Genomic DNA, 25276 nt, shown 5'->3' on the forward strand with positions numbered 1-25276 from the left:
CCTGAACCCTTGGAGCATTAACTATTTCAGTAATTTTTCGCGTCTTTCAGCACAAGAAACACGCACACACACACACACACACAAATGCGGACAACTTAGTCAACGCCATGCTGGAATCGGAGGAAGCTTGGGAACTAACAAGCACCTTCGCGGCCACAGTGATGATGGAGCTCCGCAGAGTCGAGCGACTGAGAAGACGAGCTGTCCCAGGCTAAGGTAGCGCATAGTGCTTGCGAAGCAATGCTTTACGGCCGTCCCGCAAGCACCGCGCGCTATCCTAGCCACCACACAACTTGCAATTTTTTATTTTGTCAATAAATGAATATAAAAAAAAAAAAAAAAAAAAAAAACACACAAACATTACACGCACGCACACACACACGCATACACACACATACACACAGACATACACAAACATTTACACACACTCATCATGAGGGGGTGGACTAGAGGTGGGGGTAAATTTTAACAAAAACCAAAATTGCATATAAGCATACATTACAAATTTTGAGACTCTAGCTTTAAAGATGTAGGAGATATAATTTTATAACTGGTTTTCGATAAGGTTTTTTATCGATAAAACAAGTAAGAAGGCTCCAGTCGACACTGCTCGACTAGGAGATACCCTGAACCCTCCAAGCTGATATTCTAATCATTCTGGACTTCTTTTAGGCACACATACATACACATGCACTTATAAGCACGCGCTCTGCTAACTGCGCAGTAAGCAGCGGCTGCGCTTGGGCTGCGCTGCAATGTGCAATATTATGAGAATTTATTTGTTGAATAATTTCTTTTGTAGACGTACGATCTTAATGAAACTTTCAGAGCGTAATCATATGGTAAAAATGTGTGTTCATTCCAAAGCACAAGTCTCTAGTACTTGAAATTACTTTTTTATTTTACAAATTGTTGGCGAAGGGGGCGTGGTATCCAAAATCTGTAAATTACAAAATCTTTGTATCCATTAACTTTATATACAACGCAAATTTGAAGTCTGCAGGTCTAAAAGTGTTCAAATTAGGCTGAAAAAACAATATCGATTTTTCGATTATTCTCGATAAAAAAGTTATCAGATGAGTTATCGAAAAAAAAATGATAAACTTGTTCTGCCTATGGTATACACGAGTATGCATGCCAAATTTCAGCTCTCTAGCTCTTATATCTTCTGAGATCCTTTTGCTCATACGGTCGGACGGACAGACGGACAGGGCTATATCGACTCAGCTCGTCGCCCTGATCAAGAATATATATACTTTATGGGGTCTGCGATGATTCCTTCTGCCTGTTACATACTTTTCACAAAACCATTATACCCTGATTTCCCATTTTCAATAGGTTCAGGGTATATAAAGATCGGGATGAGTTATCGATTTTTAATGATAAGCTCGATATCCGGACATACGGACATTTAAACAAAATTGAAGTCTCTAGCTCTTATATCTTCTGAAATCGACGCGTTCATACATACGGACGGACGATTCAACTCGTCACCCTGATCAAGAATATATATACTTTGTGGGGTCTGCCACGCCTCCTTCTGCCTGTTACATACATTTCAACAAAACCATCATACCCTGATTTCCCGTTGAAAATGGGTTCAGGGTATAAAAATGACACAAATACTGCTTGAACGATGCTACTTTTATTTATAGCAATAAGCTTTTCATCACATTCACTTCTTAAATGTACAATCATTGTGAATTCACAACACGTTTATTTTTGGTTTGTGTATTTGCTAAGCGTAGTCCACAGTACTTTAACGATATTCGTTAACTTTTCGTTAAGTGTGGGATCTGAATATTGTTTTCGATAATGAAACAAGCTGGAAGCCGCAAATAGATATACAACAGATGGCGCTATTTATAAAAAAAAGTGCCCTTCGAAAGCACCATCTATGGAGTCGTTACAAAAACTCAATACATTAACTGAAGTGTTATTTTTACAGTTTTGTTAACATTTTATAAAATATTTTATCTACACATTGCCTCATTTTTTTCATTAACATGGTTGCGAGAATAGCGGGATAATTTGAAAAAGCATCTACGAAATAGACAAAGTGGATCCGCTATCAACAAATCTATTTATTTCAGAGTTTTAATTTTTATCCTAGAAACACTACGTTTAAGTGGTCTGAAAGTTGAATAAATATAACTGCATTACATTTGACGACGAGATCGTCTAATTAAATCGCAGAACAGATTCTTAGCCGCGCAAGCGTGCACTGTACAGTATGGATCGATACTATCGAATCATATGTTGTTAACATTTCCAGCTGAGCATAACAGTCAACTTAAAAGTGATTGACTCCACTGTTAAAAGAGATTATTTTTCTATCGTAGGCATTAATAATATCACTAGCCGTATTAAAATTATATGATTAATGATAATATTAAAAATACTCAGTAATGCAATGTTATGTTAATTAACTGATTTTCATGTAAAAGTGGGTCGTCATTATTATCGAAAAAAAAAACAGATAACAGATAGATAGCCAGTTTTACAACAGACTAACAGTTCTAGGTGAGCATAAAAGTGTGACCGCGAAATTATCCGATATGTACCCAATTGAAACATCGATGAATTAATCTTCATTCTTTTTCGATTGAACAGTCTGTGCGGATGTGCTTTTTTCCCGGTCTGCTTATTTGTGTGTTTTAAATTTACCAATATTTTAATAAAGTTTAGTCTTTGGCATTCTTGCGATATTAAACATTTAACTTAAAGCGTATTTTACAAAGCTTAACCCAATCGTCTAAAAAATTCAAAATGATCGCCAACTTTGAAATCTCCGACAACAAATCTGATACCAAGTAAGTTCTTTTTCTTTCCATATTAATCTGCAGTTGGTGCATTGTCTGTATGTATGCTTAAGAACCTTTGGCAGCGGCCTACGCACAGCGTGTATTAATAATGCCTGTATGCATGAACAGTGATGTATTTGTGGAACTGTGCATATATGGACATTCCCAAGTAATCTGCGATCAGCCTCTTAATGATAGCGGAGTTAAAGACGTGCTGTGTATGCATGCATGTATTCTTGTATCTGCTGCAATACATACACACATCAGGCTGTATGCATGGCTATATGTTGTTTCTGCTGTAATACAAACATACCTAAATACTGTATGTTTGTATTGATGTTATCAGCTTATTTGAATGAATGTGTGTGTTTATATTGAGAGAGTTTGTAAGCGAGCCTTACGATCGCATCGTTTATTGTATTTGATTCTAATTTCTAAGTAATTACAAGCGTATATATATACATATATATTTCACTATTTTCAAATAACAATGGCGTCCACAGTTTTCTGTTGTGCTGCACCGAAAGCCATAGCAGTAAAATATACACCCTTGGCAACCGATATCCCACACACAAATGCAACGAAAATGATTATATGTATGTACACATGTCCAAATGCATGTACACATATCGCGTCCGGTTCGACTTCGACCCTTGTTCACAAATATTTCGCTTTCAGGACAGTTAACGTCGCGTTGACAAATATGAAATGTCCCCCGTGGTAGCTGGCAGACGTGAGTCACGGCATTCCTGATCTTAACATAAAAAAGTAAAATGAAAATCATTAGCGATTGACTCAGACGTATTATAAAATGGAAAATAACTGAACAACTTGTGCTCCAAAATCGAATCGGCTATTGATGACGGGCATGAGCAACAACCCTTAGAAGTTTCTGGATACTTATCCCATCCACTCATTTCTATTTATCCAATACACTTGCATGTAGAGCTGAAAGGGAGCTCCGTGTGCATTAGTGTGAGTTGGACTGTGTTCGTACTTAGTGGGCCTCGGCATGTAGTATCTCATATATTTATTTCATTTACACAAGTATTGGTGGCTAAGTCACGCGACTTCATTGTTTTACCTATGTAGGTAGCCGTCAATGTGCAACCGGCAGAAAAGTGCATTGAACTTAACTCATGTATGCCTATAGTTCGGGCTATGGGCTAGGCCTTGCGTGTTGGCTCTGGCGTACTCTGTTGTTGCTTTGGCGTCTAACAACTGTATATTTTTATTGCGTTGCCGTACTCCTTAATTGAGATTCTAGAGTGGAGTGAAAGAGGGGCTACTATACAGGAGAGGAGAATAATTAGTATCATCAGCTGAGGTGTTAGCGGTAAGGAATCCTACTACCATGCACAATATTCCAAAATATTATATAAATAAATATCGAAATCGATAATACCATTTCAACACAGAAGGAAAATCTCGTTTTAAAAATAACACTGCCTAAAATTTACAATGACAATCCCCGAATCGCTTAAATAGAATACAAATAAATAGACAATATATATATGTGTGTTTCTTCAATAATAATGTATCAAATAGAAAATATCAATTATGTCCTTACTTGGAAACAGTTCCACAGCGTTAATCTTATTTATTGTTGTTTCATATACGCTTGGATGAACACGTCGGAGGTCATATGACCTTATGGTATTTATGTTCGATCTGCTTGGTGTATGTCTACAAGATTACTTTCCTCAACTATTGGAATCTTCAGTCACATGTCACATGTGTTATTTAGTTATTGCAAAAATTGCCATCATTGCAGCCAGCTCTTAGATGATGAAAAATGGAAAGGCCTCGAAATTTCGATTCGGAATCGACGTAATTAATTGAATGCGTGGACCAAGCTTTTTTAAAAGCCGTAAATAAATTTAGCTTTCTTATATAAATAAAATCGATTTATAAATTCGTATTATTTTTACCATCATGGTACTACAAATATAGAATATTTTGAATAACCCAATTTCATATGTCAAAACTGGGCTAAAATAAGCATACATTTCAGTTGATTGTTATCTAGAAGATTATTGCCCAATATTTTAAACACAAAGCAATCAAAACATCGTTTTATGTATATATGCAAAAATATATGTGTGTATTGGTTTACTTCTGATTGAAGCAAAACAAGTTCTTACTATTCCAAGTTTCTCTATTGCATTTGAGCAGGTTAATGACCTCAGTTGATCTATGCACATGACGTTGCAACTAAATGCTAAACATTGAATACTCACTTCAGTTTTGCATCCAGAAAAGAAGCGAAAAATAATTTACGATAAAAATGGTATAAATATATATACAACAACTTAAATATAGATATGTTTAGCAATACATTTCCATATGAAATATCCATAATAAATATAAACTACGTTTAGTGTAGTATCGAGTTAAACTCTCTCGACTAGCAAAAGTTCTGCACACGCTTGCAGAGACTATTATTAAGTATTCTCGATCACACTGTAGATATGATATGTGTATATTTTTGTTTGACTGTCATGGCTATATACCAGACTGGTGAATCACTCCGTTTTCACTTCACAAGTCGCCTTTGTCTCTTTGTGGCAGAGGCCACTTTATATGCAGGGTGCAAAAAATTGAGACGACAAAGACTATGAACAAAAGGCCAGAAACGTTCTGAACCTGTTTAATAAATGCTTCGTTTAACAATTCCCGCATTTATGTAAAGAGCAAGCAAATTAGAACTTTCAAGATATATCAATTGACTAGCCCCAGAATATTTAATCAGTTTCACTTAATCAAAAATGCTTTCAAATATAATGGTGAGTTATTACGAGATTTGTGATAATTTTAAAACTTTGGGTCATTTCACTTCATGCTTAAATGAACTAATTAAACTTCTTCAGTTGAAGTGCTTAACAAATTTATGGATTGTTGCTCCATGAGGAAGCGCAAACAAAGATGCGTATAATCGAGAAACAGAAACAGACATGGATTTATAATGCATGCAAAAAAGGGAGCTCTTCAAGCTCTTGAAATTGTTTTTAATTATTTTTAAATTATAAATGGCATCCAAGAGATGTGTGTGTGTGTGTATTCAACTCTTGAGAGAGATCAACGAATATAAGAACGTTTGGACTAGAGTTCATTAGCATTTGAGACTTAAAGAAAACAGTTCTTATCAAGCAGAACATCCGAATATTTGTATTGGATTTTAAAACAATAAATAACTTGAGTTCGTATTCAAAACGTCACTTAAACAGCTTTAGATTAGAAGACAACTCCGTAAGAGCATTTCGTGAGATCTAAATAAAATTGTTAAAGAAGGATTAGGCGTTTAGTTTAGCTTTGATGCATGCCAAGCATAGCTAAAAGGTAAAGCAAATAAAGAGTAACTGACTAGCACATACCCTAAAGCTTAAACTTAACAACGGGTATACTCATTCTAACTTCTTTTACATAAAAAAAAGGAAGAATAAACCCAGAGCCAGCAACAGGTTGAATCGATCTGAAAGTCCATCGACTCGGCTATTGAACATTCTAGGGCCACTACTTGCTGTCAGTAAGAGAGATTTCGAAAACTTCTTAAAAGGAAATTATTTCGAGATTGTCGTTATATAGAGATTTCCTCACAAGCTGCTTAAGCTGTTGAACTTTTTCGATTGTCGGTTTTCCAAGTGCATAGCGTAGGCTATCAATAGATAGATGAGGGGCAGAGCGTCAGACAATCGAGCATTGCCACATTTCCTCACGTGTTGCGAAGGTACAAATACTACGAAGCCGATATGGCCTCAAAAGCATTTGCACTTTCTTTTACATTTTTATTTAATCAAGCGGCCGTGCTTCTTCCTCCTCAACGGCACCCTCTAAGGGAAATGCATGCTTGAATAATTTCTGTGATTGTCTGCTATACCGCTTAATATACTTCTTTTCCTTTTTTTTTTTTGCATTTTCCGCGAAAGAAGTGGTCATTTAAGTACTATCTGTTCATATGTGAATTAAAACATTAATCTCTTAGATTGTTATTACATGCACACAAATGATTGGATCGGATTTAATAATTATTTAATAAATTAAATTAATCGCTTCGGGAAAGCTCTTGAGCACAAAATAATTATTATATTGTCTCGAGCGAAAGAAAATCAATTTTTCTATGAGTTAAGAAGTGCAGAAAACTGATTATCATTAAATTTCACAAGAGTTTTCGGCTATGCTGTATTAAACACACAGAGTGTAACAAATTCTATACAAGAGGTGTACCATGCACAACTAACTGGCAACTCAACTGGCGCTGCCTTTCACTTTTCACTCAATAAACAGCAAAATTGAAGTCGGGACGCAGTGCTAGCTTTTGTGTAGATTATTTACTCTTGAGTCTAGCCGCACCGCGAGGCTTTTCCTGTCTTTGTTTAAGTTACTTGGACAGATTGAATAGTGCACAAGAATTTAAGTGATAAAGAAAACCATAAAAATTATTCACTTACAAAAAGAAAAGCAACGCAACGCAGTGGAATGCTTATATACAATAAAAACTAGAAAGTGGTCGAGAGTAGTTCCCATTTAATATTTATATTTTCTGTAACCAGGCATTGAAAGTGTTACACATGATTCCCTAAAATATAAAGATTTCAAAACTTATAAATGATATAGTATATACGCTTCTTCTCTACATCCGCCTATATTAATACCACAATCTCTTTTGCTTGCCTAAAATTATTGGAATATGACCTATTCACATGGGTCAGGGTATCTCTTAGTCGGGAGAATAAAATGCTTGTAATACGACCGCCGCCTTATAGGGTAATATTTCAAAAATGCGGAGAACTACCAATTTGTCTGCTTTGACAATTTATATCTACGTCTTTAACCACATAGCTTAATTAATTGATCATGAAAACCTAAATGCAATAAATCGTTGAATTTAATTTATTTGGTTTCCAGTAATGGTAGCCTTTCAATGAACCTAATTGAAAATAGTTTTCGAAAACACAAAAACTTTGCTCTCGTCTCTAATTTCACCAAATATGTTTCTACTTTGTAAATGTTACGTTGCTTTTTGTTTTGTTGTTATTGCTTTTTTATTATATAGTGCGCGTAGGCAGAATATCTTAAAAAGCAATCTAGTCTTGTAACAGTCTTATTCATAGAATATTTTCACAACTACGTACAATATTAAGTATTGATATTCCGAAATATTTTAAAATGATAAATAAGAGCACTTCAATTCTTCATATGAGGGTAGATGGTTTTTATAATATAAAAAATATTGTACGTACCAAATAATTAGTCCAGGCTCTGTCTCTGTTCCATTTATTGCTTTCAGACTCATAACTTATACGTGCTGACAGAGAAAAATATATGACTATCCTCATTAGTAATTTGTATCGTGAATAAACGATTATATTTATAGCGAATACATCAATATACATACTTATATATGTATATATATAATATATACCCTGCACACCTTCTACTTTCGAAAAACTGGAATTGGGCAAGAACGTTTTACACTGAGCTAATTTGGAAACCTTTCGAAAGCCAGTTATTCATTTTAAATTTGTGCTTGCACTTTGGGCTAATTATTCTCCTAAGTCTTAAGTAGTTAGTTAAGCAATGAGCCGCCCGGTTAAAATGCAGTAAAAACAATAAACCTAAAACCTCTCTCTATGTAAAAGAAAAAAAAACTCGAGGAAAATGTTTACCCTAAATGTAAATAAATCAGAAAAAGCAAAAGCCTAAAAAAAAAAAAAGAAATGGAGTGCCCCTGGCTATAATTAAAATAGACAGTTCAAAAAACAAAATAAAAAAAAACAGAAAAGAAAAGTTGTCTGCGTTGTCTGAAAGGCGTTTAAATGCTTCAACCATACACCGCGCACTCACCCAATTTGTAATAGATAGGTGTGTATAAAAGCTTTACGAATATATCTATATAACAGAAAAAGCATTTAAATTTTTGAAAGGAAGACCGCTGAGTATAGTTGAGCGGAATATTCGTGCAACAAACTAAAAACTTCTAATAAACTCAACTTTATCTTTACTATTGTTGAGTGTCCAATCTGGCAACGCCCACAGCTTTCAAAGAATGAGGCTGCAAAGGCGTCGTTCGGCTAATATGCACAGAATGCACATTTTAAGTGAATAAACTTGGCTTACTTGACCCGACAAGGCAGACGATGCTGCTCCGCAATTAGGCAAGGCGTCGCAGAGGGGGGGCACAGCGATGAGCAGAGATGTCTATGAAAGACGGCCAATCTATTTTTAAGCTCGTCCAGTGGGCTGTCCTACAGCAATGTGGGCTACAGTGAACTGTGCAAAGGCGTTGCCGCATGCTGCACTCCATTGGCCCGGGATGGTGTCATGTTGCACTCATAGACCTGCCAGAACTCCCAAGTTATAGTGATTGTTCGGCATAGTAGGTCGTCATCGTCAACGTAAAGTAAAAATAAAAATCAACAATAGCGTATCCAAGAATATTTGTACACTTCCTGTGTTCCACGGAAATGTGTGCCAATTGCTTAAACAGAACGAGAAGCTCAAAAGTATATGAATGCATTTGGTTTTGGACGGAGCCAATTAAAAGTTGATTTAAAAATTGATTTGCTGCCGGCAGCATATCAAGTTTCTCCTAATGCTGATGATGAAAGTGATTCACTATATCCGAACCATAGCCAACCAAATACAACATGCAACATGGTGCACAAGCCAGCCAGCCGTCTGTCAGCCAGTCTCGAAATTTTTTTAATATTTGTGAAGCCGACACTCGGCTTCTAATGGACAGGCTCTAACGGTAACACAGAAAAGCTACACAAAGAAAACCCAAGATTCACTAAAGCGTAACTACTTTGTACATTGGTTAGAGCATGAAAGAGCAATTATTTTCGCCGTGACGAAGATTAAATGCTCTTGTATGTGATACTGTTGCCAACCTCTCATTTCAAGCACTCGAAGGTAGTCTATGTGTTAAAAACATATATATATATATATGAGTATATTAAACAAGTAAGAAAGCTCTAGTCGAGACTGCTCGACTACGAGATCCCCTGAACCCTTGGAGCAATAGATATTTCAATACTTTTTCGCGACTTTCAGCTTACACAAGAAACACACACACACACACACACACACGCACGTACGCACACACAGGTAAACATACACACACACGCATATAGACACACATACACACACACACGCATACAGACACAAACGCATACACACACACACATACACACACACATACACATACAAGCAACCACGCATAAACACGCATGGGCTGCAGTGTGCGCTTACTATGAGAACTTAATTGTTTAATAACTTTTTTTATGGACGTACGATCTTCATGAAACTTTTAGATTATGATTATAACATGAATATGCATGTACTTGCCAAAGCACAAGTCTCTAGTATTTGAAATACGCTTTTTACAAAAGTGAGGGTGAGGGGGTGAATTTAGAGGTGGGGGGTAAATTTTAACAAAAACCGAAATTGTATAAATAAATAATTGTATAAAGCATACATTAAAAATTTGGAGACTCTAGCAATAAAGGTGTAGAAGATATAATTTTATAACTGGGTTTCGATAAGGTTTTTTATCGATAAAAAAAGATCGGGATGAGTTATCGATTTTTAATGATAAACTTGATATGCGCGCTGTAATTACGGACATTTTAAAAAAAATTTGAAGTCTCTAGCTCTTATATCTTCTGAAATCGACGCGTTCATACATACGGACAGACGGACAGACGGACAGGGCCAAATCAACTCAGCTCGTCACCCTGATCAAGAATATATATACTTTGTGGGGTCTGCCACGCCTCCTTCTCCCTGTTACATACATTTCAACAAAACCATTATACCCTGATTTCCCATTGAAAATGGGTTCAGGGTATAAAAAGAAATAATAAAAACTAGAAAGTCAAATATATTATTGAAAACCTTAATCTGTGATTATCTCAGCGTGCAAGCCGTCAAAAGTGCCTTTGTTTCAATCAATATCTTTTATCTGATCAACTGTTACAGACGGGACCAATACAAATTAAACCCAGTTGCCTTTCGCTAAAGATAATATGGGTCTGAGCCGCAGATGTCAATAACTGTGTTGATTTAGATTGTCTTTAAGCGAACGTAAGCAGTCGGAAAACCCTCTACAACTGTTTACCTAGTTTGCCTTTTATTTAGAAAGAGGAAACGCAGTCAATGCATTCTGAATTTTCTAACGACTGCCAGGTACATTGTGACACATAAAACACCTGTAATCTCAGTGACAACTCAAAACAGACTATTTTATTTGTTCGCGTTTCTCTAATATCACACATACTTCTCAATATCTACCACATGATAATATGGGATTATCAATATTTTAAGAATATTTTATCCTGAATTCCCATTGCTTATAGATTCGGTGTATAACAGCAAAGGTAATTTCAATATAAAAATGTTGCTGTTAACATAACATATACCTTAACAGAGAACCTGATGAGCTTTATAGGACTTAGGATGTCGTTCGAAAAAACTCAGCTACCGAAGACGAAACATTAAACTCATTTTGTAATATATATTTTCGCTTATGTTCGTGCATTTTACAGAAGTACTGTTGTCAGTTGTTCTGTTCTCATTCGAGTTATATTTCATAGCTTAAACGGAGAGACAGAGAGAGAGAGAGAGAGTGAGAGAGAAAATGAGAGAGAGCGAGTTATTCGGTCTTAGCTTCAATCAGCTGTACTTTGTTTTTTATTTTGACACGACTCTCAAACAGTGGACGAGTATATACTAGTTTGCATGTGTTAGTGCACATGTATACATATACTTACTAAGCGAACTGTGCTCTCTCCCTTTCTCTCTCTGAGCGAGTGAGTTTGTACTTGCCTTACTCACTGTGAATCGATAAGACTTGGCCGGTGTTCGTGTAGCTGCCGCTGGTGGTGGTAATAAATGCTTTTCACTTTTCCCGATGCACTCCAGTCATCAGCTTCATATTGAAGCGTTCACAACGTCAACGAACGCAGAGCGCAGAGCCAGACAACGTATACAGATAAATGAAAATATAAAGCACTTGGCTTTCATTCCTTGCAATTTATAATAAAGCATTAATCCGACTCCAAATCATATCATTTAAAAATAGCTTGTGTATTCTGAAAGTATTTCAGATTATAAAATACAAAAAGTGAATAATTACTTTGTGAGTTTGTTGTGCTTCCCCTACTCATCTAAAGATAAACAAGATAAACAAAATCAAGAACAATTGAAAATTTGCAAATTGTTATCATAATGTGAGCTTAATTCGAGAATATTCCTTTTGAATTTCCTTCAAAATTATGATATTCGATCCGTGTGCCATTACCACATATATTTATTGATTTTTTCTCAACCGTGCGCACACAGCATCCGTTGCAGGCATCTGCTGCAGCACTTGCAGCATGAGTCATCAACGTGCTGCAGGTTCCTCTCAAAATTTAGCTGTCGTCTCACACAGATTGAATTTGCAAATCTTCCCTCTATACCTTATACTGATTGTGTTCGTGTATCTTTAAGATTTCCGCAGTATAAATACATCAAGCATATATACTTCTATAAAAACCTAAACCGGATAGCGCACATAATATAAAGATTTATAGCATGGCTACCTATGCTGCATTCAAACATGTTGAACTTTACAATGTCGGCAAAGCCAAAAAGAGGTAAGTCTAAAATTTCCAAATTGGTTTCCCCAAATTCCTACGTAAATTTACATATGAACACCAATGCGGTATGGTATGCATGAAAATATGCAGTTTTGTGGTTGTGCAGTAATTTATAGTGCATTCACCTCGGGCTTCCCCCACATGTGGGCATGCAGGCTCTTCAGCCCAGTCTGCTAACTGGCACCAAGAACGTATCTTCATTGGGCCCCGGCTGCCAGCTGCCGCTGCCCGCAGCCGGCCTGGCGCTAAGACTAAGCAGTTCATTGATTTTTCGATTTGCTTTTCAATCCCTGCTTACTTTTTGCATGCAAAAAGCTGCCTGCTTGCCTCTCCAACACCTGGCACTGTCTCTATTTCGAACGTTTCCCTAATTACCCGTCGCCTCGATTCTTTTTTGTTTTGTTGACCATCACTGAGATAATAAAAAGAGCAAGCAAGAAATTCTGTAGTGAAAGGTGCATATCATGGAACAAAGTAGGAAGCATTTTGTGTTTCCCGCCTACTCTCGTCCTGATAATCAATAGTAATGGTCGATTTAACGAGGAATATTATAGAATATCAATTATAGAATTGTAATTTGTTTTTATCTTTAAATGCTGTAAATTAAGCTAATATTACAGTAAGAGTTGTCTATTGATTATCTTTTGGAAGTTCAAGAGAATTTCTTGAAATAAATGTGTTTAGAATCGTTTATTTGTTAATCGTAACTATTTGTCGTTGTAATAGATAAATTGGACCTTTCTTGATAAGCCATTAATGGGATACTTACATTAAAGGACCTCTACTAGCTGAAAGCTAATATTAATGCGTAATAATGCCATACACGTAAAATTAATTTCTCGATCTTTCCACAAAAATCTTTTACAACTAATTGTATAGTTGAATTGTTTTGCTTTGTTGGGATATGTTTATACATATATGTATACATACATATTTTATAATATTCAATCAATATTCAATATCAATCAATATATTACAATCAATAATATTACAACGTAAAAAGTTCGTATTATTTGACAGCTTTAAATAAGTTACTATGGCTCGTTACACTCTACAACTCTGGAGCTAATAAATTTGTTAGGCTTACCTAAAGGGATTAGCTTCAGTATATATGCATGATAAATTGATATATAAAATTCCTTTTCCTATAAAGGAATAAGTAGTTGCTATGCCAACATTATTGATGTGCATATTTAGGACAAACTGGCAAAGTAGTACAAATATAAATGTCTCTTTTGCCAAAAATCGCTATATATATCCGAAAAGTCATGGTTACGCTTGAGTATACCATTTAAATACTGAATATGTATGTATATGTAAAGTAATTCGTCGGATGTATGTGTATATAAGAGGTGATTCTTCTATATATATATGGGCATTCAACATTAAATTGCCGACACATTAGAAGCATGTAACAGGCATTAAGAGCTGCGCATTCTTGAAGTCTTTTCGTACCTTGTTGTACCTGGCGAAAATAGCTGCAATGCCTTGTATACTTAGATGTTTGGTCGATTTTTGTTAAATGATCTGTAACAATTTATAGTAATTTGTTAGAATATATATATTGGTATATACCTACATAGTATGTAATATTTAGTTGGCTTGAAATCAATACGTCTATAAAATGAATGTAAAACTATAATCGCTGAAATATTTATTAGTAAAGGATTATGATATTTAATGGTAAGGAATTAATTAATGTGGTATGCAAAAAAGTAGATGCTGGGCTCGTTCTGATTCACAATCAATAAAGACGATCAGCACGTGAATCTCGTGGCGTATGCTTAAAAGTAATAGCTAGGAAATGTCGATAGCAAAGTTATGTGGTGATATTAGGGAGGTTCTTCAAAATCAGCCTATTATAGGTGAGTAGTAATCAATAAATGCCCCTGGCCTCAAGTCTCATTCAGAACTAACTTGTATAAACTGCATAATGTAGTTGGTGACTTTCACTTAACTGTGAAAGATCTGAATATAAATTCTGAATTTATCCATACCTGCTGATATTCACACTTATGTATGCACATAATTGTTTGGGGTTTGGTGGAGCCAACGTAGTGTGGCAACTTTTCTTTTTCTTTTCGACGTCCATATACTTTCTATGCATATAATCGATAATTATTGATCAGGCGCGCAAAGCACTATCGATAATTGACAATCTTGCTGCATAGCCTGCCAACCGAGCTGAGCTGAGTGAGCATTGCGCATTTTCAGATTCTCTGCGAGCTAAGCAATTAATTGATACTCTACGAGGTATCTCGATGTAAATGACAATGAAGGATTTTTGTATATATCATATTTTATGTATTTAAATACTTTCAATTCATAAATGAAAAACAGGTTTTTTATGTATGTAATAAATATTCCAGGATTCGAGTATGAAATTACACCATTGGGAAAATTCACGATTTAGGTTTTCTTTAAATTATACATCTTGTTGAAGTTAACTTACAATTTATATGGATCAACAGTGGAGTAATTAATTTATCAGTTCATCTGAATGAATCCATATTAAACTTCAGTTCACTTTGCCATCCCCAGGGCTGTGGGTCAGGGTATATGGCAGTCGTTCATATTCGACTTTTTTTCTCTTTTTGATTTTAACACTGATCAATTTTTAACTATTTCCAAACATTCGAAATGCCTGCGCCGGCAATCTATCAAAAGTGCAGCATCGAACAACAGAAACTCTGGTTGAATGCACAGCTGCCGAACTGGCAAAGCACAGGGAAAGTGGCCAGCCCCATCAGCCGAGTCATCAAACGTCAGTTATTGTTTCTGGCATGTCAGGCAATTATAATGGATACATCTAATCAACGTTTTAGGGAAATCAACAAAATCATACAAAGGCATTATAAATAACAAAAACAAAACCAAAATGCAGCAATCGCACTCAATTTTCGTGCTTCAGTTAAAAATTTCATTATGTTTTTGTTTGCGGTTGCACGTTTTAAATGAAACAAAGCAGCAGCAGAGCAGCAGACGCAGCAGCCGCAGCATGGCAACAATAACGGTTTATTTGTTGCGCTCGAGCAGATCACTGCAGCCAATTTAAAGCAACCCAAGCTCAATAAAAACAACAAATGAACTCCAATGAACAATTACTCGGACATTTGTATGTTACAGACGAATGAGCTCAAAGTCGTTATTCATTATTTCTATACTCTATTTTGAAAAAGGGGAAAAGAGTTAATTGGTTTTGTGCAATATCCGCGTGTCGGAAACTTCCGACTTAAAAATTTCTACTTGATTTTCCTATTTGTTACTTAAAAACTGATTTAACAGTAGAGAAATTGACTTTAATCTTCTACTGAAAAATTGTGATTATTGATTTCAATAAACCAATAAGCTGAAACCCAAATAATCTCTATCCCTAAAAGTAAGTGCTTTTCCTTTAACATTTTTTGTTTGTTTTTATCTATCCGTGCTCCAGAAAGTTTTCTTTGTTCTTTGAATTGTTGTTGATTGTCAGAACATTATATTGTAATTTTGACTATACAAACAATTGACTTGATTAATGAAATAATAATTGATAAGAATTCACTATACAAACAATTGACTTGATTAATGAAATAATAATTGATAACAATTCTAAGAGAGTTGTAACTATTTCTCCGTTCTTCAAAGATAGAGAAATGTCGGAGTTGCCAATAAAAAATACTTGTAATACTTATTGAAACTGGTTTTAGTTGTTTGATGAATAACTTAAAGTAACAGATATGTATAAAGCTATAATTATAAAGCTCATTATTATTAATAATTTTGTTCTAAATAGCATAACCATACATAGTATGGTTAATATCAATAATATCAATGTCACATGTTAATATCAATAATAAGTCATATTTTATGTTACTGAAGTGAAGGGACCATAAGAGCCATAAGTTCAATCTTCAATATATATCCTATTTAAATTGCCAATCGAGTGCAAGCGTCGGCCTAATATAAATCGTTGTTGACAGCGTCACTTTTACTTACATCAAACAACTTTTACTTTAAGGTTTTATATAGAAGTGTTTTACCAATATCGCTGAATTTGACTCAATGCAATTTAAGCTTTGTCTCCAATAAACTAGGTAAAAGCTCTAGGCGTCTATTGACTGTCTCCGAGAGCAAGTTTAGCTAGCGCTGGTCGCTGGTGGCATATGAACCATCTGCACAGCGAATACTTACCGGTCAAGTTTATTTTTTACTTTTTTACATTCTCTGGTCAATGGGAAAACATAATTTCAGATTTGCCTCTGAGCTGCGGTGCACATTGAACATTGCACATTGCATATGTGAAAGGCTTTCGAAAGTAAACGGACTTGCACTAACTTTTGCAGCTCCCTCAGCTACTGTATGTTTAGTCTGATAGCTAAGCAATATAATATAAATATAATATAAAGTTTTTCAATATAAAGTTTTTCTCAAGTACCGGTGAAAAAATGTTAAGCTTAAGTTTAATGTAATTTAGTAATTTCCTCACGTTTAAATATTTAAATTTACTATTACATAACCTATAAATAGACTTAACTAACTGACAAATAAATGTTGTACTTCTAGAGTATTGAGGGCCCCTGGTGGAGTGTCAAGTGACATTTTCGGATCCGAGCAGCCTCAAACTCCACGTAACGTCAAAAATCTGATGGCCTCGAATATATTCTCTGCCGACACAGATGCCGCCCAGAAGAACAACGGTAAGTAATGCTTGCTGTGAAAGGCTATAAAAACTTGTACACAAGTGTTGAATAGGCTCGATTTCGCTTTGTTTGATTTTTTTTGTGACATTAAGTTAGAATGTTGTTTTACGAATGCCAATTTTATTACATGAAAATAACTTGTCTGGTGAAATTACCCCTTTGGTGACGCTTGATCCACTTATGATGCTGAAATTTGGTAAATGCTTTGCTTTAAAATTTAACGGAAACATAAAGAAATAAATAGATAGAACGGATAAACTGTAAATAAACGAGAATAGATGCGTATTTAGTAAAAATAATTGGAAAGACTGGGAAGCAGAACTTAGGGGTTCATTTTAGCATTTAGCTTGATATGATTACAGACACCAAAGTTCCTCTTTTATCTCGAATAATCTTTTGACCGTTTTTAATTTTCCGAAATTTGCTGTTGATAGCATAAATTTTGATGGAACATTTCCCGTTTTCCTTTTCTCTCTTTCTTTTTCTATATATCTTTACAGTGCGGCAAGGAGCTCACAGATTCTATTACATTGGTATACAAATAAATATAAATTGTTCGATTTAACAAATCTTTGTTTTTAACTTTGTTATTATTGATTTGTTGTTAATTGTGCAAAATAATCAATTTCAAGATTGTGATTAGTCACAATTTAGAAACGATCCTTCATTACGATCACCTTACTTTCAAGCACGATTCTAATACACCACATCTATGTTACACAGGCATGAGCGGCACAAATTGATCTTCATAAGTCTCTAATGAACCTAAAATTGCAAACACGGAATATAAATCCAATTTGTCCCCTAATATATTTTCTTATATATTACGAACAGAGCTTGATCGTCCTTAGCTAACATTTTATTATATTTTGTGCAAGATTTGAGTTGACAATGTAAACATGTTAACATCGTGTTTATTATTTTGTCTATTTTTGTGTGGGATAACTTATGTAACAACGATTTTACTAACAAATTCGCACTATATAAAACAGGTGAGACACCACGTCGAGGCCAAAAACCAGTTGACTCGTACTCGCGTTTATTCGGCGAACCGGCTCGTCCCATCACACCTAGCAAGAATCACATGAAGAGCAATATTCCCTTTGGACAAAACCCGAATACCGCTCCGTTGATTTCCAAGGGAAATTATAACGGAAAAAGTGGTTCGGTGTCGTCCGCATCATCGTCTGTTTCTTCTTCGACTGAGAATCTTAAAATTAATGGAGGAGTAAGATCGGGTATGATATGCTCTTAGTGTATTTAACCATATGATTAATATCAAAATGTTTTTTTCCTAGAAGGAAATCCCGTTACCGGCGAGGGGTACAAAGCTGGCGGAACCGATTATATCCAGCCAGCTCATCTTAACGGCGGAAGTCAAGTTATCAACAAGAATCGTGTCCCACCCGGCGGTTATTCATCGGGACTCTGGTAATTGAAAATTACAGAGCCTCTCGATAAAAGACAGCATGGTAGATGTGCGCAGTAAATGATGACAGGAGCCTTGCAACAAATATATTCACACCCAAAAATCGGAACCCCTTCTATCTACATACTCAAAACTAGATGTAGCGTTTTAAGTAATAAGAAATTGCAGAAGAGCATCCATATCGATCGATGGGTATCAAGTTAAAACTTGGAAAACCACCACGAATTATACAGCATACGATCCATGTGTATTTAAAAAACGAGACCGCTACGCTACAATAATGCTAACATAACTGCTCAATGCCGGTCTTATCTGCATAACCAAGCCAAGAATCATTACACCACGAACCATTTTAATATTATATCGAAATATTTATTTATTTTCAATATTGCTATATCCAATATTACATATACGTATGTAAACATATGTGCACTATAACATTTTGAATTTCGTTTACTTTACAGTCTAAGCTCATCATACATACAATATATATTGTCACAACCTTACATGAAATCATTCATTTGAAAATGTACTACGATATTATCATTCTAATACTACGATATTAATATATGCCTTGTTCAGTAGGTAACGAAATAAAATTTACATTCATTTCTATGCAAAAATCAATTCTTGACTTATTCAAACTATTGAAACAAACATGGACCCCTTCACATCAAGATATTTTCAACGATCGGAGATCCTTACAGCAGCCTATTCGCTCATCAGATATGACATAAGATATTAGATGAACATTTACAAAAATACGTCGCTCTTCTTCGGAGTGTTATGTTCAGAATATAGTGTTATAGGATCTACATTACGAGTTCGCCATATCTTATCCTCCAGCAGTGTAAGAGAAAGATCAGCTCAGCATATCTCAACTGAGATCAGCATCGCTATAACTCATACTTCGCATATCAAATATACTTTGTCTCAATTGTAAATATTCTTGCAAACTGATTCTATGTTCTACAAAGGACAATTTAGCTTTGCATTAACAACTTATTAGTGTCTCAAGTTTTCTATTGAGTTCTAGTCAAATACATTATCTGCTTTCATATTTATTTCTGTTCGAATGTTCAGAATTTATTTATTTATTTATGTACTCAATATGTTATTACTATATCAATATGTACAATTTACATATATCGTATACTCATTTACGAAAGTAAAATGAGTATATTGTTTTTGTGTAATGCCCGTCTTGAAATATGGAACATATACTCGTGTATATCCTCGGATTGTAAGGTGTTAAAATTTTCCCGATCCGCTGAAATTTGGAATGTATATGCGAGTTGACCGCTCAAGATCAAAATGCTATGGCGGATACATATACGCCCAAAAGAAGCATGGCAAACCTCAAAAGCTCATAACTGTTACAGTTTAAGAAATAGAAGCTTCAAATTTGCATAGTTGAGTTATCAGGAGTTGAGTTATCTGTCGATGACCCTGCTGAAGAGCTGCACACTCGTGTATACTATACGCAGTAAAAGTTTACCTTATTTTTTCGATAACTCATCCGACAACTTATTCTCGAGAATGATCGAAACATTTATTTTGTTTTTTTCAGCTTAATTAGAACACTTTTAGACCTGGAGACTTTAGATTTACTGTGTATATACATTTGATGAATACAAAGATTTTGTAATTTACAGATTTTGGTTACTACGCCCCATTCGCCACCAATTTGTAAAAAACGTATTTCAAGAACTAGAGACTTGTTCTTTGAAATGTACACACCTTTTATCATATGATCCATATGATATGACCATATGATCCCTCTCTGAAAATTTCATAAAGATAGTCCTACTACAAGAGATATTATGCAACAAACAAATTCTCATAACATTGCCCACACCGCAAAGCAGCCCAAGCGCTGCCGCTGCTAACAGCGAAGTCAGCAGGGTGTGTGATTGTATGTGTGCATAAAAGAAGTGCAGAATGATTCGAATATCAGCTTGAGGGCTCAGGGTATCTCCCAGTCGAGTAGTCTTGTCTGAAGCCTTCGTACTTGTTTTACTTATAATTTCAAGTGATAGTTCAAATTTAGTGTGTGCGTTCAGCTTGTTTGACGTTGCAGTTTGCTAAATTTAGATGAATTTTCATATACATATGTACGTTAAAGACATTTGAAATGGTTTTGCCACCTCAATCGATTTCTGTTCCATTTTTAATTATGGGCTGTTTTGTATGTTTTCTCTATTGATAAGGTGTGTGTATGTTTATTTGACGTTTACAGATCGACCCTTTGAAAGAATGCGTCTAAATGAAAATGAGATAACCATAAAATTAGAAACAAATGAGATAAACAGAATATTAGAAAAAAAAATGTAATTTTATAAGATCTAGCATCATATTTCGGGAAATGCTTACAAATTAACGGATGTAACAAAACCATTATAGTATGATTTGCCATATTTAATGGGTTCAGGGTATAAACAAGTAAGAAAGCTCTAGTCGAGACTGTTCGACTACGAGATCGTCTGAACCCTTCGAACAACTTATGTATATTTCAATAATTCTTTGCGTCTTTCTGCTTACACAAGAAATACACACACACACACACTCATAGACAAATATAGGCAGGCACGCATAAGCACGCATTGGCTGCAGTGGTGACTTACTATGGGAATTTAATTGTTTAATAACTTTTATTGTGGATGGACTATCTTCATGAAACTTTCAGATTATAAATAATATGCATGTATTTTTCAAAGCACAAGTCTCTAGTATTTGAAATACGCCGTTTACAAAGTTGATGGTGAAGGGTTGAATATAAAAGTGGGGGGTAAATATTGACAAAAATCGAAATTCTAAAAAGTACATATAAATCTATATTTAAAATTTGGCGACTCTAGCTTTAAAGATGTAGCAGATATAAATTTATTATTTTCCGATAATGTTTTTAATCGATAACAAAATAGCGGGACAAGTTATCGATCGATAATATATATACTTTATGGGGTCTGCCACGCCTCCTTCTGCCTGTTACATACTTTTAACAAAACCATTATATCCAGATTTCCCATTTTCAATGGGTTCAGGGTATTAAAAAAGCGTACATAATTTTCTGCACTGTAATATCTGTTGGCCTTACTTAGTGGTGTAAGTAATTCGGAGTAATTCAGCGTCACACCTCAAAGGTTTGTGTCCTCTCTATGGTACTTGCTGGTTTGAATATCTGAATATAATACCTCGGACGCCCAGTAGGTGGCGCTACTTTGCAATTACGCTCGACTATCGGTATTTCGAAATTCAAGGGACTCTCTTAAAATATTACGAATTATCGAATGTTTTAAATACAAAATATAAAAATATAGAGAAAATAAAAAAACTTCGAATTATTAAGGTTTTTTTTTTAACTGCTGATAGTTTACATATTAGTAATGTACTTATGTTCAAATTAATTAATTTTTGAAAAGAACTCATTTATACGGGTTTGCTTCGAAACATATTGCTGGTGCTCAGACTTTTCAATAATTTTTTATGGAGAAAAACTGCTATAATGCAGCATATATGCTGTTTCATCAGTTTTGTTTTGTAGACGCAACACGCAACCACGCACAATAAAGATAGGTAGTTTCAGGGGAGTCCAAAATTCAAATTCAAAGTTCTTACTAACACGCCAAGAACCTTCGCAAATTTGAATTGTCAAGTGTTTTACCATATGAGTAATTAATTAATTAATTATTAAAGAGATTTTGTAGGGGACTCGTGATTACTTTGAATAAATGAGAGGCTCGAAATAACAAGAGTCGATTGTACAACATTTAAGAGTTTTATGCCTTAATTGCTAATTGCCAGCAGTCATGCTTATTACTCGTGTTTAAATGAATTGAACTATAGATAACAATACTTTGGAAATAAAAATATGGACATTATTGAAAGCGACTAGATATTTATGCGTAATTATATCAGTTAATTTCAAATATGTATAATATAACTGGCACGATTCACATACAGATATACATGTATGTGCATATGTAGAAAAATTATATAAAGTACAAACGAATTTCAAAATCGAAATCAAAATAATATAGCTTATACTCTGAATTCAATGGAATGTTAACTAAAGGTTTAATAGTTTCGTGAAATTAATGTAATAGGTAGAATATATATTCTCAAACAAGACGTCGAGCTGCTTCAATCCATGCATCTAGAGATTTATTGTTTAAAACGTATATATCACTTGCAGTATCATAATGTTAATAATTACTATCTTTTCATCCATTACTCAATCAATTTTCTTTTCATCCTTAAAAATCGATATGTGGCTGCTTTGAAAATATACACAGATATGGCATTTAGAATACCTCACCTCCCACTCGAAAAATAAATCCTAGTCGATCACTCCTATTACTTTTATACCCCGAACCCATTATAAATGAGAAATCAGAATATACTGGTTTTTTTTTCCTACACCTTAAGAGCTAGTGTCTCCAAATTTTAAATGTAGACTCATACGTAGTTTATTAAATTTTGTTTTTTGTTAAAATTAAAAGATTTTGTAATTTACAGATTTTGGATACCACGCCCCTTCAAAAACTAGAGACTTGTGCTCATTCTTCTCTGAAAGTTTCATAAAGATAGTCCTACTACAAGAGAAATTATTCAACAAGTAAATTCTCATAATATTGCCCACACCGCAGTGCAGCCCAAGCGCTGTCGCTGCTAACTGCGCAGTCAGCAGTGCGCGTGATATATGTACGTGCGTGTGGATGCGTGTATATGCATGTGCGCATAAAAGAAATGCAGAATGATTCAAATATCAGCTTGGGGGGCTCAGGCTATCTCCTAGTCGAGTAGTCTCGATTGGAGCCTTTTTCTTGTACTTCTCATAATAAAGGAACAAATCAAAACTACAGTTTTGATACCCGGCATCATTCAACTGTTATCGTCATAAAAACTGTTTCCATAACGAGCCGAATCTTTTTGTTGGGAAAGGATTCAGGATATATATACTTTGGCGGTTTGCCACGCCCCCTATGGTGGCCATATATCCGCCCTAACCTTTTGGTCTTGGGTGGTCAGCCCGAGTATACATACCAAATTTTAGGTCTTTAGCATCAATACTGCTCAAAATATAGCAGAATTTTAAAAATCACTACATCTTCAGGTCCAATTTGCCACGCCCCTAATGAGCATAGACATAGACTACATCTTCAGGTCCGATTTGCCACGCCCCTAATGAGCATAGACATAACATGTTTTCATCTTTCTTTATAGAATCATAACATTTGCTTACGTGCAATTTCAGCGTTCTAGCTATAAAACTCTAGGAGTTGTAATTTTATCCGATTTGCCACACCCCAATTTGGTGATCGACGCGGATCAATATTCAAAATTTCAGCTTTCTAGCTCTTCAACTAACATGATTTCTGGCATATCGGAAAATGTATTTTCCGATTTGCCGCGCCACTATCTCGGGATCGGGAAAATGTTAACACTTTATAAATCGGAAATATATGTATGTGTTCCAAATTTCAAGTCTCTAGCTTCAATAGCGCCGAAATCAACTGCGTTCATACGGACAGACGGACGGACGAACAAGACGGACATTGTACAAACCCAATTCACTTCGCTTTCGTGAATGAGTATAAAAATATATCTACTAATTTTGTTTTTAAGCTAGTTAAGTTACTAGTAACCTCCTTAGGGGTGTGGCATATCGGAAAATACCCTGTAATTTTCTCATTTTTGGAGCGTAAGCATCTAAATTTTACAGCTAGGTTACCGTTACCTTGTTCTAAGAACTAGCCAAAAATGAGGTGTCTACGCCCAGTAGGGCGTGGCAAATCGAGAAAACTGCATTTTCTACAGTATCAGAGCTAAACTTAGCCACTAAATTTCTGATGGGATGTGAATGAGTATTGTGCAGTCGGTAACGCCCGACTAGAACGATCTTACGTGTTCTGATTTAGAATGCACTCAATAAGCACATATTTAATTTTTTATTAATCCGTACACAATCTGAAATATTTCATTTAGTTTCTCAATTCAAGTAATTATTTCTAGCCTCAAGTTTCTAGTAGTTTGCGTGAAAGTTAAACCGCAAAATGGCTGTAGAAGTAGAGGCGGTAGAGGTGTATATGGCTACTTCAGTCTTTCAGTCGTCATCCTGATCGAAAATATATATAAGAGCTCTGCACCATTTTAACAAAAACTTTAAACATTTGCCGTAAACGCACTCGATCGAAGCTCGAATTGAAATTCAGTCGGTGGCAAGCAAAACGTCAACAAGTGGCTTTTAGCTTGGCATTTGGCATGAGCTCAACTCAACTCAACTCAATTTGAGTATGGGGTACGAGTAAGGCAGCTGGAATTTGGAGCTTGTTAATTACGATAAATGGACATCAACATGATGGGCTGGCACTAAAGTCAAAGCACTTCAAGAGCTGACGCTGAGTTCGTCACGCTGGAAGTGACAAAACCAACGACAAATTTACAAATATTTAGTTAGCTTGTAATGTTTATGTTTAATGGGAAATCTCAAGCCAACTAGAGCAGTTAGTCAGCTACATGCCGTATATACGGGGCCTTAACGGCCCTCTGCAAGCCAACAAACAACTGCGAGCTATCAACTGGCATGCGAGTGAGTGAGATAATGGCAATTAAAGTAATGCAAACCAGTTTGCAGTTAACTTATTTTTCGGCAGCCCTGCACACACGCTCACACACATGCACACATGCACACTCGCACACACATGTGGCTTTGTTGCT

General features: G+C 35.3%; 1 protein-coding gene across 6 annotated transcripts; it reads left to right on the forward strand.

The window, feature by feature from the left end:
• Positions 1–2588: 2588 nt before the first annotated feature.
• LOC6572064 (microtubule-associated protein Jupiter) lies at positions 2589–19183 on the forward strand. 6 transcript variants are annotated; one of them, XM_015166178.3, is made up of 6 exons: positions 11728–11943; positions 12297–12442; positions 16991–17124; positions 17628–17660; positions 18120–18365; positions 18429–19183. In XM_015166178.3, the coding sequence occupies exons 2-6, from the start codon at positions 12381–12383 to the stop codon at positions 18560–18562; spliced, it is 609 nt and encodes a 202-aa protein (XP_015021664.1). In that variant the 5' UTR covers positions 11728–11943; positions 12297–12380; the 3' UTR covers positions 18563–19183. The 6 variants fall into 6 exon arrangements, with proteins under 6 accessions (XP_015021666.1, XP_015021665.1, XP_015021663.1 ...); XM_001998181.4 differs by having other exon boundaries at positions 11730–11943; positions 18426–19183; XM_015166180.3 differs by lacking the exons at positions 11728–11943; positions 12297–12442 and adding an exon at positions 2589–2813 and having other exon boundaries at positions 18426–19183.
• Positions 19184–25276: the final 6093 nt, after the last annotated feature.

The sequence above is a fragment of the Drosophila mojavensis genome, unplaced genomic scaffold, assembly GCF_018153725.1.
Source record: "Drosophila mojavensis isolate 15081-1352.22 unplaced genomic scaffold, ASM1815372v1 contig_19, whole genome shotgun sequence".
Taxonomy (NCBI): domain Eukaryota; kingdom Metazoa; phylum Arthropoda; class Insecta; order Diptera; family Drosophilidae; genus Drosophila; species Drosophila mojavensis.